The sequence below is a fragment of the Cyclopterus lumpus genome, chromosome 10 (assembly GCF_009769545.1).
Source record: "Cyclopterus lumpus isolate fCycLum1 chromosome 10, fCycLum1.pri, whole genome shotgun sequence".
NCBI lineage: Eukaryota > Metazoa > Chordata > Actinopteri > Perciformes > Cyclopteridae > Cyclopterus > Cyclopterus lumpus.
Window position 1 is genome coordinate 12641957 of NC_046975.1, and position 14145 is coordinate 12656101.

A 14145-nucleotide genomic window follows, 5' to 3' on the forward strand; every position below is an offset into this window, starting at 1 on the left:
TTATTTCTAAGGCCAAGGCTGACAATTCTGTTAGTGCTTCAACCTAACAGTCAAAGGAGAACACTGTCCAAACCCCACGAGCATTGTGGCTTTGCAGTAGCATTGCAGTCAATACTGTTATATATTTAACATTTCCAAATTCTAATAATGGGAGAGGATGATGATTTGAATACTCTGCCTACTCAAAAGCTTTGAACGGTTAAAAATAGCTACTTTTTCCTTTTAGAAAAGCAGCAAGAACACCTCATTTTAACATTCAAAAACATTTTCTTCTCCTATAAAATCTCCAGTTTTAATACCAGGAGGTACTACTCTTTCCACCATAGCTTCACATATGGTACAAGGCATTTCAGCCAATAAGTTATATATATATATATATATATATATATATATATATATATATATATATATATATATATATATATATATACAATTCTGATCCGATTGAGAACCACCAAGGGCTGCAGAACATGATATGGTAAAGGACTCTAGTGCATTTTTGATATATTTTCAAGTCAAGCATCATTTTTTAAATGAGAAAAGTGATTTTCTTATACAGTGAAAGTAATTCAAGTGCACAATATGTGTGTTAAAACAGGAAAGAGAGGCACTTGAGGAAGTCCATGACAATACCTCTCATGGCCCCAGCTAAGTGCCGTCTCTGGACCGTCAGCACATTGTGAGGACATCATGGCCATATTTATCCTAAAAAGAAACACAATATTAAAACTCAACCGAGCTCTAATCAATAGAGCTAAAGGCCACATGTTGTGTGTAGGTGCGGGATGTTTGTATTTAGTTTTTTTCCAAAAGGGTCTGTCTCTGCCTTTGTGCACACACATGACATCATCTCCCCAGAGAGATGAGCTCATGTGTGAGCAGGGCAGCTGGACATTTAGGCTCACAGGATGAGTTATTTTCACTGATTGATCCCCAATACCCTTAAATATTAGCACTTAAGGGGTGTGTGTCATTGTAATGATGTTTTTAAAAAAAAAGTGTTTTATATGGGGTTTAGTTTAGATAATATTATTTGTTTGGAGCAAAGTGGCAGCTTGAGATCCCCCCAAAAATGTTTCTCACCGCCTCCTGACACCGAGTGGAGACTCTAACATTGCCTGCTGTCTGCCTGTGAGTCCACTGGCAGACTAGAACCCGGATGCACAGCACAATGCACCAATGAGGAACAAAGCAATAGAACCACCACCAGCCGGCACTAGTAGGCTAACACATGTGCATCATGCAGCCCCGATGTGTTTTATGTATAGAATAAAACGGTGGTCTTATTTGCTATGCATCATTTTTGAAACTGAAGAAATAAAGATGATTTTAAGAGTGATATTTTACACGTTTATTTAACCAATATTGTCTGGGCTGTTTTCCTCTGATACATTCATTACAACATTATTATTTTATTATTTTTGATTAAATCATAAGGGAGATGTATACCTTTTTAAGAGGAATATGTATTGTATATGTTGTAGATAATGAACAGCATCAGGGCATGTGGAAACGGCTGACTTTCTTTGTCTGCAGCATTCACATCTCCTGCATCCCTCCCCCTCTGCTTCCTTCCTTGCTGAGCGCTGCTTGCTTTCAGCACCATGGGCAGTGACCAGCCCATTCGAGCTGCGTTGCCATGACAACGTGCTGTCTGTTCGCTGGAGGTCGCAGTGTGTTGAAGCTGCCTGTAATTTAATATTCTGAGATACCCCCCTTTCACATTCACAGCGCAGCACCCGCAGCGTGCAGACATCAGATGAACATTCTCTGTTAAATATTATCGATACATCTGCCTACCAAGGCCTGACCAGAAACTGAAATTAGGTGCTTTAAAACATTCTGTTAGCCTTAACGCAGCATGGGGGAAATGATGGAGGCACAAATTGGGAGGAGGTGTTGCACAATGCGGCAGCGCGTGGCCTAATTCCAGAACCAATACGTTGACTAGAATGTGGGAGGGCTGCGGAGATTCTTTTTTTTTATTTTTATTTTTTAAACTTTATTGGTCATTTTGTTTCCTTGCTCCCGTTACTGTGATTGTTATTTGTAATTATCTGTCATGGCTTATTCATAATCCCATGCACTGCAGCAGCATGGGGGCACAATGGCATATGAACAAATTAGAGTAGACATACGAGTGGGCTCGTCATAGCTGCATTTGCAGGTTCAATCCATGAGATGTCACTGCTCACCTCTTCAATAGGACAACCATTGTGGGAGTGTGCTGCATACCATAGTTTAAGCAGAGGATGTGAAGGTCATCTGATTTATCTGCATTAACACACAAAAGAACATGCGATTTATTTTAGGCTCCATCAGTTTGGAATGATGCAATTATTTTAAAGATATTTCCTGGAAAGAACTACGTAATTTGGCCATCAATATATACATAAATAGAGCCAGTGTTCAAGTACAGTTTCAATACATTAATTACATTTGCTGTCATAAATATGGAATGGGAATACATTATAGGTTGTTGTTGTTTTTAGTTTTTTGGAGTATTGCAGTTAATGTAATTAAGCACTATTAAGTGCGGTGGGAACAAGTACACATACTCATAGCATATACTGTCCTCCAACATCAGAGTGTGGTCGCTGTGCTCTCTCTCTCTCTCTCTCTCTCTCTCTCTTTCTCTGTCTGTCTCTATCGTTCTCTCTCTCTCGCACTCTCTCTGGCTCCGCCCCCAGGATCCATGCAGGTGACGCCGGTGATCCTGTCTGCAGATGAGCTGACAGCTGAGGGCAATTGGCTGATGAGAGCTGCGGGTGGATAAGAGGCTGGGGAAGCCAGCCAGGCGAGCTTAGTGTGCTATTATATAGTGCTCATCTTAATGTAACATTGCTATTGCCATATCGAGGGATACTGTGTTGCTTCCTCACTTTGAGGAAGTAGTTCTTGTTTCGTCTTTGGTTAATAAACCCACCTTTTGTTTATACCTTCGTTGCCGCTAGTTATTCTAAGTAACGCTATACACTCATTGTTACTCCCCGCTTCCCTACGGGATTCAATCGGGGAACCTACACACCTTTGCCCTTTTTTGAGAAGAAGTCACCAGGTGCTCAGGTGACTTATTAATAATAATAATAATAATACTTCGAATTTATATAGCGCTTTTCGAGACACTCAAATACGCTTTACATAAGGCATAGATAAACAGAACAAAATTAAATAGAAAAACAAGGAGCAAACAAATCAAACAAACAAACAGAACAGACATTTCGGGTAAAAAGGGAAGAAGAAAAAGAAAAGGTGATGTCTTTTAAATATTCCAATTCACTTTCGAGAAGGTGAGGATTAGAAGTCTACTGAAAATAGCTTATTTTGTCTTCAGATTTTTTCTTTATTTTTTTTGTTGAAAATAATAGAATAAATGAGAAACTTTTATGTTTTTATAGAAAAAACACAACATTTTCTCATTTATTCTATAATATGACCAGTTGTTTGTATTTAAGATAATTAAGGAGATTATACTCTCTTGCAATTTCTTCACTTCTGGTAGAATGCATTTGAGTCATTATTCCTTTATGTTAATGAGTATCCTTTTCTGATTAGATTGAGAGAGATGTAGGGTTTTGAATGGTTTACTGATACATTGAGTTTCCTGGAAAGACTTTTGCAATTTGGTACATCTAGAAAAAATAGAGCGTATTCAATTGTAGAGTTAATTACAATGAATTAAAGCACAACCACAGAATGTTTAACTAAATTCTAAAATTAGTCAAGGTTTGAATGTTTCTTTCAGGGAAATCTCATATTCACTATAATTCAGTATTACAGAGCTTTAGAGGAAACTAACATATGTTGCAGGTAGGAAAATTTAAATTGCTCCCGTGCATTCATTTTGTAATTGCTGTACTTTCATCTGACACACTTAAATTCCAATTGTTATTCTCTGAAATGTCTGTAGGGATAATTAAACTGGGATTTTACATTTCTTAGTAAATAATGGTTGTCTACGTTTCACATCTATGACAAAATTAAAAGACGACTGTTTTAGGCAAAGGTGATTTAAATGATAAATATGAACTGTTGTGGGAAACATGCATTGCAATGCAACAGGACACGAAATACAAGTGCAGGTTGAGCTATTTGATACATTGTTAAAAAGACAATAGCCTCGCTCTCAGTTTGTCTTTTTTCAGGATCCGCTTGTAAGAATTACACAGACATGCTAAAACAACAACTTCTCCATAACTGATGTGACTAAATGTTCGACTCCAACTTGGGGCGTAAACTACCTGCAGATGTGGACGTATTTCAGTAAGATCACATAGGCTGGTGGAAAACGTATTATCGTCACCGCACCATCATGACAGTGACAATGGGTGGTGCTGTTACACTATCTATCTACACGATGGCTGTGTGTGTGAGGGGGTATCATTAAGTGCATCCAGTGACGACCCAAAGAGACGGATTGAGAGACTGGACTAACACTCTTTCATTATTTTGTCAGAATGGAGGCAGAAGTAGGCCTTTCTCGTTAATTCTCCGTGAGAAGAATCTAAAAAAATCCGTAACAATTGTGTTAACGGATTGAAGACCGTTGCTTAAAAGGCTTTTTCCTAAAAATGGCGATAACGAACATCAAAGAACAATGGCTGGATGTGTGGATTTATTTTTCTCTGACACTGCTGATTGTGACTAATTTGGATGGAATATCTGCTCAAATACGCTATACCATTCAGGAAGAACTGAAATTAGGTACGGCAGTTGGAAATGTGGCAAAAGACCTTGGATTAGATATTGGACGACTGGCGGATAGGAATCTTCGTGTTGTGTCAGGAACAAAGCAGGATCTGTTTAAGGTAAATCCGAGAGATGGAGTTTTGTTAGTGAACCAGATAATAAACAGAGAGGACTTGTGTGCAAAAACGACTCCATGCATCACAAATCTGAAAGCAGTTGTAGAAAATCCCCTCGAGATGCACCAAATAACTGTGGAAATACTCGATGTAAACGACAATTCGCCGACATTTCATGAAGAAAACTACACATTAGAGGTGCTGGAGTCTGCCATAGTTGGATCTCGATTTCAAATGGAAGGAGCACACGACATGGATGTTGGTTTGAATTCCTTACAGTCATATAAGCTCAACCACAACCAGTATTTTCGCCTGGAAACGGAAGAATTTGGGGAGGATGGAAAGGTTCCATTCCTAATCTTACAGCGACCTTTGGATAGAGAACACTCCGCTCAACACCGGTTACTCTTAACGGCAAGTGATGGTGGTAAACCATCTAAATCTGGTACTATTAATATCACCGTTATTGTGTCTGACATTAATGACAACTCACCCGTGTGTGGTAAACAGAAATACACAATAACAATAAAGGAAAACGCAGCTGCGGGAACATTTCTGCTGACAGTAAATGCATCTGACTCGGATGCAGGAGTGAACGGCGAGATCGAATATTCTTTAAGGAATAAAATTAGAGGACTTTCGTCTGAACCGTTTGATTTGAATAGCAGAACTGGCAAACTAACGGTGAAAGGAAGTCTTGATTACGAGGCAAAGCAAGTCTATGAAATTAAGGTACTGGCTGCGGACAAAGGTGCAGTGTCTCTCTCCACACACTGCAACGTAATTGTTAGAGTGGAAGACGTGAACGACAATCAACCCGAAATAGACATCACATCCCTTTCAAGTCGCATTCCAGAGGATGCACCTCCTGGCACGGTGGTGGCATTGATGGAAGTGTCGGACCTTGACTCGGGAGTGAACGGACAGGTGGTCTGCAGTGTGCCCAGTCATTTACCTTTTGACTTAAAGCCGTCCCCTGACGGACAGTCATATTCGTTGGTCACCAAGGAAAAACTAGATAAGGAGACCATACACATGTATGAGATCACAATAATGGCTAATGATTTAGGGAACCCCACCCTGTCATCAACGAAGGTTATACAGGTAGATGTGCTAGATATCAATGATAATAGTCCTTTGTTCACTGAAAGCCCATATACTTTTTATGTGCCTGAAAACAACAAGGCTGGGATGCCATTTTTTTCTGTGAAAGCCGAAGACGCTGACGGAGGAGAAAATGCTGTAGTCACATATTCACTCGACCGCAAGAGTTCAGGGCCCACTATAATTTCCTTTTTAAATATAAATGAAGCCAATGGCACTATTTCCGCTCTAAAAAGTTTTGACTTTGAAACCCTGAAAACGTTCCAGTTCCAAGTTGTCGCCTCAGATTCTGGAACTCCGTCACTAAGCAGCAACGTCACAGTGAACGTGTTCATTCTGGATCAGAACGACAACGCTCCAGTCATCCTGTATCCAGTCAGCTCGAACGGTTCTGCTGAAGGTGTGGAGGAGGTTCCCCGCAATGTGAACGCAGGACACTTGGTGACTAAAGTCAGAGCCTATGACGCTGATATCGGATATAACGGCTGGCTGCTGTTTTCACTGCAGGAAGTTACTGACCACAGTCTCTTTGGGTTGGACCGCTATACAGGACAGATCAGAACACTTCGCTCATTCACAGAGACAGACGAGGCGGAGCATAAACTGGTCATACTGGTGAAAGACAATGGGAACGTGTCACTCTCAGCAACAGCGACTGTGGTTGTCAAAGTTGTGGAGCCCAAAGAGTCTTTTGCTGCCTCTGATGTTAAAAGTGCAACAAAGGATGAGGAGGATAACAATGTGACTTTCTACCTGATGATAACTTTGGGCTCAGTTTCAACACTTTTTCTCATCAGTATCATCGTCCTGATTGCAATGCAGTGCTCTAAATCCACAGACTACACTTCTAAATATCTACAAGAGACTAATTATGACGGGACCCTGTGTCACAGCATCCAGTACAGATCTGGAGAGAAACGCTACATGTTAGTTGGACCCAGAATGAGTATAGGATCTACTATAGTCCCGGGCAGCCACGCGAACACACTCATGCTCCCTGACAGGAGGACTCCTGGAGAGGTAAGACATATTTTCATATTTTGCATCATGCTTTTTTACAACGCATATTAAATGTTAATCTACAGGCAGAAGAAGATGAATTAGAATTTGTGTTTGCAGTTCTCTCCCCGCTTGTATGACATTGTGCTGTCCGTGGTGCTGAAATATAGTTTTGTGGGTGATTTTTTAGGAGAAGTTTAATTCATGGATCGCAAACATATGCAAATATTCCCTCGGACAGATGTTCTGAATGAACATTGTATTCCACATTCATCGTTACGTTCAGCCACTTGTTTTATATTAAGTGAATACATCGTTTTATTTAATCAAATTGAGATTTGGCCAGGATTACATTATGCGTCTCCTGTTCTAACAATTCATTTGATTACATGTGTTATTCTGTATCTTCATTAATTATCCAATAAGCACATACCTGACTCGCACGCTGATTAAGTGTGTCTTAAAAACATACCATGATGTGTTGGTTTTGTATAAGCCTCCTATGAGGGACGCATAAGGGAGGTTGGAATCAGCTAATCTCATGTTCAACACAACTGCACTAATTGCGTGGTCCATCGGGCATATCGTAATCTTTTTTAATAGATAAGGTGGTGAAGCAAACCATTTGGGATTTCATATGGTACTGTTGCCCACTGGTCACATGGTGTCAGTGTGGCCTATATAGTGGCAGTCTTGCTCATTCTGTAGAGGCCCTGCCCATCTCTGGTTCAACTCTTAAGGGGGAGGTATACGCTGACTGACGACACATCAGGCTATGTATCAAGTAATACGAACAGTGGTTAATATTTATGTTTGAAAAGCTTACATTTGAGAATCGTGACATGGATCTTATCAGACTGGTTCGATGAGCAATCGGTTCACTGAATTTTTCTATAAGAAAGTCTTCCTTTTTTGCTTCACAATGGGAGAAGGAAGACAAAGGCTCCGAGTGAGCTGCTGGTGGGTTGCCGGGATTCTGTTGCTGTGCTGTGGGGAGCGGATTCTGGGTCAGCTTCGATACTCGGTTCCAGAGGAAGTACAAGTGGGATCCCCTGTCGGAAATGTTGCCAAGGATTTAGGGCTTGACGTCAGCACTTTGACAGACAGGCGGTGTCGTATTGTTTCGGGGCCCAACCATGCTCTGTTTCAGTTAAACCAAAACAATGGAGTGTTGTATATTGGGCATATCGTGGACCGCGAAGAGCTCTGTGATGGCATCAAGGTTTGTTTGATAAACCTGAAAATTGTTGTCGAAAGCCCACTGGAAATACATTACGTCAGTGTTGAAATATTGGATGTTAATGACCATTCACCGATTTTTCCAGAAAGCGAGCAACAACTGGAAATAGCAGAGCATACTCCTCCAGGTACTCGTTTCCAAATCCATGCTGCTAGAGACCCTGATGTCGGTCCACAGTCAGTCCGATTATATAAATTGAGCCCAAATGGCTTTTTTGACACTGAAATCAGAGACAGCGAGGAGGACAAGATACCATTTTTAGTGCTGAAAAAGCCCTTAGATAGGGAGCAAAAGTCAGAACACCATTTTGTGTTAACGGCTCTTGATGGGGGAAGTCCGTCGAAATCTGGGAGTCTTAATTTGACTATAACTGTGCTAGATGCAAATGATAACCGCCCTGTGTTCAGCAAAGATATATATACTGTGTCATTAGATGAAAATGCCCCGATAGGAACTCTTGTAATACAATTAAACGCTACAGATTTAGATGAAGGATCGAACAGCGAAATTGAATACACGTTTGGAAAAACCCAGAAGAGAAAAGTGCACGATACATTTGAATTAGACAGCGTTACTGGTGAGATTCGAGTGAAAGGAAAAGTGGACTTTGAGGACACGGAGATTTATAGACTAGATCTGCAGGCATCAGATAAAGGCCAGCCACCTTGGACGGCTGAATGTAGAGTTGTGATAAAAATAAAAGACGTGAATGACAACCAGCCAGACATTGAGGTAACATCATTGTCCAACGTAGTAGCAGAAGATTCAAAGCCTGGCACAGTTATATCACTTATTAGTGTTATGGACAAAGATTCGGGCTTAAATGGGAAAGTTATTTGTAAAATCTTGGATAATGTTTCTTTTGATTTAACACCATCCATTGAGGAACATATGTACTCTCTTGTCACAAAAGGGCGTTTAGACAGAGAAATGGTGTCCCATTATGATATCACAATAACAGCTACTGACTGTGGTGATCCTCCGCTTTCCAATGTAAAATCCTTCCTTGTTCAGGTGGCAGATGTAAATGACAACAGGCCACTTTTTAGTCAGAATCCATTTGAACTTTATTTAGTAGAAAATAATGTCCCCGGGGAATTAATATATTCTGTTAGCGCTGCTGATAGTGATCTGAATGAAAATGCAGCAATAACATACCACATTGTGAGAGGTAAAGGGCTGCATCGTGATATGACATCTTTTCTGAATGTAAATTCGGAAAACGGACACATATCTGCGCAAAAAAGATTTGACTTTGAAACCCTGAAAACGTTCCAGTTCCAAGTTGTCGCCTCAGATTCTGGAACTCCGTCACTAAGCAGCAACGTCACAGTGAACGTGTTCATTCTGGATCAGAACGACAACGCTCCAGTCATCCTGTATCCAGTCAGCTCGAACGGTTCTGCTGAAGGTGTGGAGAAGGTTCCCCGCAATGTGAACGCAGGACACTTGGTGACTAAAGTCAGAGCCTATGACGCTGATATCGGATATAACGGCTGGCTGCTGTTTTCACTGCAGGAAGTTACTGACCACAGTCTCTTTGGGTTGGACCGCTATACAGGACAGATCAGAACACTTCGCTCATTCACAGAGACAGACGAGGCGGAGCATAAACTGGTCATACTGGTGAAAGACAATGGGAACGTGTCACTCTCAGCAACAGCGACTGTGGTTGTCAAAGTTGTGGAGGCCAAAGAGGATTTTGCTGCTTCTGATGTTAAAAGTGCAACAAAGGATGAGCAGGATAATAATGTGACTTTCTACCTGATGATAACTTTGGGCTCAGTTTCAACACTTTTTCTCATCAGTATCATCGTGCTGATTGCAATGCAGTGCTCTAAATCCACAGAATACACTTCTAAATATCTACAAGAGACTAATTATGACGGGACTCTGTGTCACAGCATCCAGTACAGATCTGGAGAGAAACGCTACATGTTAGTTGGACCCAGAATGAGTATAGGATCTACTATAGTCCCGGGCAGCCACACGAACACACTGGTGCTCCCTGACAGGAGACATACATCTGGAGAGGTAAGACATAGTTTTCGATTTTACATCATGCTTTTTGACAATACATAATTAATTTTAATCTACACGCAGAAGATGAATGTGGGTTGTTGTTTTCGGTGTTCTTCCCGCTGGTATAACATGGTGCTGTCCTTGGTGCTGAAATTTAGTTTTGTGGGTGATTTTTTAGGAGAAGTTAAATGAATGGTTCGCAGACATATGCAAATATTCCCTCGGCCAGATGTTCTGAATGAACATTGTATTCCACATTCAGTTAGTATCCTTACGTTCAGCCACATGTTTTGTATTAATTGAATCCATCGTGTATTTCATACAATTGAGATTTGGCCAGGTTTACATTAGCCTATGTGTCTCCTATATATATATTTATATCAATAAAGATACAGAATAACACATAACACATGTAATCAAATGCACAGAACGTGCATTTGATTACATGTGTTATTCTGTATCTTTATTGATTATCCAATAACCACACACACAAGTCTTAAAAACGTACCATGATGTGTTTGTTTAGGAATGCCTACGCCTCCTATGAGGGAGGTTGCAATCAGCTAATCGCATGTTCAAGACAACTGCACTAATTGCGTGGTCCATCGGGAATACTGTAATCTTTTTTAATAGATAAGGTGGTGAAGCAAAACAATTTGGGATTTAATATGGTACTGTTGCCCACTGGTCACATGGTGTCAGTGTGGCCTATATAGTGGCAGTGTTGCTCATTCTGTAGAGGCCCTGCCCATCTCTGGTTCAACTCTTAAGGGGGAGGTATACGCTGACGGACGACACATCAGGCTATGTATCAAGTAATACGAACAGCGGTTAATATTTATGTTTGAAAAGCTTACATTTGAGAATCGTGACATGGATCTTATCAGACTGGTTCGATGAGCAATCGGTTCACTGAATTTTTCTATAAGAAAGTCTTCCTTTTTTGCTTCACAATGGGAGAACGAAGACAAAGGCTCCGAGTGAGCTGCTGGTGGGTTGCCGGGATTCTGTTGCTGTGCTGTGGGGAGCGGATTCTGGGTCAGCTTCGATACTCGGTTCCAGAGGAAGTACAAGTGGGATCCCCTGTCGGAAATGTTGCCAAGGATTTAGGGCTTGACGTCAGCACTTTGACAGACAGGCGGTGTCGTATTGTTTCGGGGCCCAACCATGCTCTGTTTCAGTTAAACCAAAACAATGGAGTGTTGTATATTGGGCATATCGTGGACCGCGAAGAGCTCTGTGATGGCATCAAGGTTTGTTTGATAAACCTGAAAATTGTTGTCGAAAGCCCACTGGAAATACATTACGTCAGTGTTGAAATATTGGATGTTAATGACCATTCACCGATTTTTCCAGAAAGCGAGCAGCAACTGGAAATAGCAGAGCATACTCCTCCAGGTACTCGTTTCCAAATCCATGCTGCTAGAGACCCTGATGTCGGTCCACAGTCAGTCCGATTATATAAATTGAGCCCAAATGGCTTTTTTGACACTGAAATCAGAGACAGCGAGGAGGACAAGATACCATTTTTAGTGCTGAAAAAGCCCTTAGATAGGGAGCAAAAGTCAGAACACCATTTTGTGTTAACGGCTCTTGATGGGGGAAGTCCGTCGAAATCTGGGAGTCTTAATTTGACTATAACTGTGCTAGATGCAAATGATAACCGCCCTGTGTTCAGCAAAGATATATATACTGTGTCATTAGATGAAAATGCCCCGATAGGAACTCTTGTAATACAATTAAACGCTACAGATTTAGATGAAGGATCGAACAGCGAAATTGAATACACGTTTGGAAAAACCCAGAAGAGAAAAGTGCACGATACATTTGAATTAGACAGCGTTACTGGTGAGATTCGAGTGAAAGGAAAAGTGGACTTTGAGGACACGGAGATTTATAGACTAGATCTGCAGGCATCAGATAAAGGCCATCTACCTTGGACGGCTGAATGTAGAGTTGTGATAAAAATAAAAGACGTGAATGACAACCAGCCAGACATTGAGGTAACATCATTGTCCAACGTAGTAGCAGAAGATTCAAAGCATGGCACAGTTATATCACTTATTAGTGTTACGGACAAAGATTCGGGCTTAAATGGGAAAGTTATTTGTAAAATCTTGGATAATGTTTCTTTTGATTTAACACCATCCATTGAGGAAAATATGTACTCTCTTGTCACAAAAGGGCGTTTAGACAGAGAAATTGTGTCCCATTATGATATCACAATAACAGCTACTGACTGTGGTGATCCTCCGCTTTCCAGTGTAAAATCCTTCCTTGTTCAGGTGGCAGATGTAAATGACAACAGGCCACTTTTTAGTCAGAATCCATTTGAACTTTATTTAGTAGAAAATAATGTCCCCGGGGAATTAATATATTCTGTTAGCGCTGCTGATAGTGATCTGAATGAAAATGCAGCAATAACATACCACATTGTGAGAGGTAATGGGCTGCATCGTGATATGACATCTTTTCTGAATGTAAATTCGGAAAACGGACACATATCTGCGCAAAAAAGATTTGACTTTGAAACCCTGAAAACGTTCCAGTTCCAAGTTGTCGCCTCAGATTCTGGAACTCCGTCACTAAGCAGCAACGTCACAGTGAACGTGTTCATTCTGGATCAGAACGACAACGCTCCAGTCGTCCTGTATCCAGTCAGCTCGAACGGTTCTGCTGAAGGTGTGGAGGAGGTTCCCCGCAATGTGAACGCAGGACACTTGGTGACTAAAGTCAGAGCCTATGACGCTGATATCGGATATAACGGCTGGCTGCTGTTTTCACTGCAGGAAGTTACTGACCACAGTCTCTTTGGGTTGGACCGCTATACAGGACAGATCAGAACACTTCGCTCATTCACAGAGACAGACGAGGCGGAGCATAAACTGGTCATACTGGTGAAAGACAATGGGAACGTGTCACTCTCAGCAACAGCGACTGTGGTTGTCAAAGTTGTGGAGCCCAAAGAGGCTTTTGCTGCTTCTGATGTTAAAAGTGCAACAAAGGATGAGCAGGATAATAATGTGACTTTCTACCTGATGATAACTTTGGGCTCAGTTTCAACTCTTTTTCTCATCAGTATCATCGTGCTGATTGCAATGCGGTGCTCTAAATCCACAGAATACACTTCTAAATATCTACAAGAGACTAATTATGACGGGACACTGTGTCACAGCATCCAGTACAGATCTGGAGAGAAACGCTACATGTTAGTTGGACCCAGAATGAGTATAGGATCTACTATAGTCCCGGGCAGCCACGCGAACACACTCGTGCTCCCTGATAGGAGGACACCTGGAGAGGTAAGATTTTAAAAGCATCCCCCACAAATACTGCTCTTTCAATCATTTTGCAATTTTTTTCTATTGTCGAGTAAAGGAGACTTACTTAAAACAATCTAGAAAGCATTGCTCTGTTTAGGAACACTTGGTACATTTCTTTTTGACATCATGCGTCTCTAAACAGTCCGTGAGATTCTCACAAGTAAAGGATTGGGACATTGCGCTGTGTGAATATGATTGAATGTTGGTTATTCCTGATGGGCAGTAGCCCCCATCAGTGTTTGCATTGGAGTAAATGACAGTGTATATCGCTTCGTGTGGTCGAGAGACTAGAAAAGTCATAGTCCTTTTGCCATATTCATTACGCATGCGTTCGTTAAGAGACAAAGGGAGCGAGAAAGAGAAAACGAGAGAAAGAGAGACACGGAGAACAACAAACTAAATGTTAACTCGTGTTTTTATTATATCTTATCGGTCCGTATTATATTTTTGGGACACATATATTGTTGCAGACTATATATATATATATATATATATATATATATATATATATATATATATATATATATATATATATATATATATATCTTTAAAGTTACTAACTATGATTTGGACAACACTATATATTCTTGAATATATATATAGTCTATTTCGTTCCTTTAACGACCTGCGGGTGTCACTGTAACATTGGGAA

The 14145-nt window shown here is 40.8% G+C and overlaps 3 protein-coding genes across 3 annotated transcripts; all 3 read left to right on the top strand.

Moving 5' to 3' along the window:
- The first annotated feature begins 4571 nt into the window (after nt 1-4571).
- LOC117737941 (protocadherin gamma-A11-like) lies at nt 4572-7425 on the top strand. Its single transcript, XM_034544198.1, has 2 exons — nt 4572-6929; nt 7405-7425. The coding sequence occupies exons 1-2, from the start codon at nt 4572-4574 to the stop codon at nt 7423-7425; spliced, it is 2379 nt and encodes a 792-aa protein (XP_034400089.1).
- Nucleotides 7426-7830: 405 nt separating this feature from the next.
- On the top strand, nt 7831-10230 carry LOC117737942 (protocadherin alpha-3-like). The gene has a single exon (XM_034544199.1). It carries the CDS (start codon nt 7831-7833, stop codon nt 10228-10230), a length of 2400 nt encoding a protein of 799 aa, XP_034400090.1.
- An 893-nt stretch (nt 10231-11123) lies between these two features.
- On the top strand, nt 11124-13484 carry LOC117737943 (protocadherin alpha-3-like). Its single transcript, XM_034544200.1, has one exon. It carries the CDS (start codon nt 11124-11126, stop codon nt 13482-13484), a length of 2361 nt encoding a protein of 786 aa, XP_034400091.1.
- Nucleotides 13485-14145: the final 661 nt, after the last annotated feature.

Excerpts from the sequence above, each read along its gene's own strand:
- LOC117737941 (XM_034544198.1), top strand. The coding sequence starts at position 4,572 with ATGGCGATAACGAACATCAAAGAACAATGGCTGGATGTGTGGATTTAT. Across the intron at positions 6,930-7,404 it reads ACAGGAGGACTCCTGGAGAG|CCTCCTATGAGGGACGCATA; the intron begins GTAAGACATATT and ends GTTTTGTATAAG.
- LOC117737942 (XM_034544199.1), top strand. The coding sequence starts at position 7,831 with ATGGGAGAAGGAAGACAAAGGCTCCGAGTGAGCTGCTGGTGGGTTGCC.
- LOC117737943 (XM_034544200.1), top strand. The coding sequence starts at position 11,124 with ATGGGAGAACGAAGACAAAGGCTCCGAGTGAGCTGCTGGTGGGTTGCC.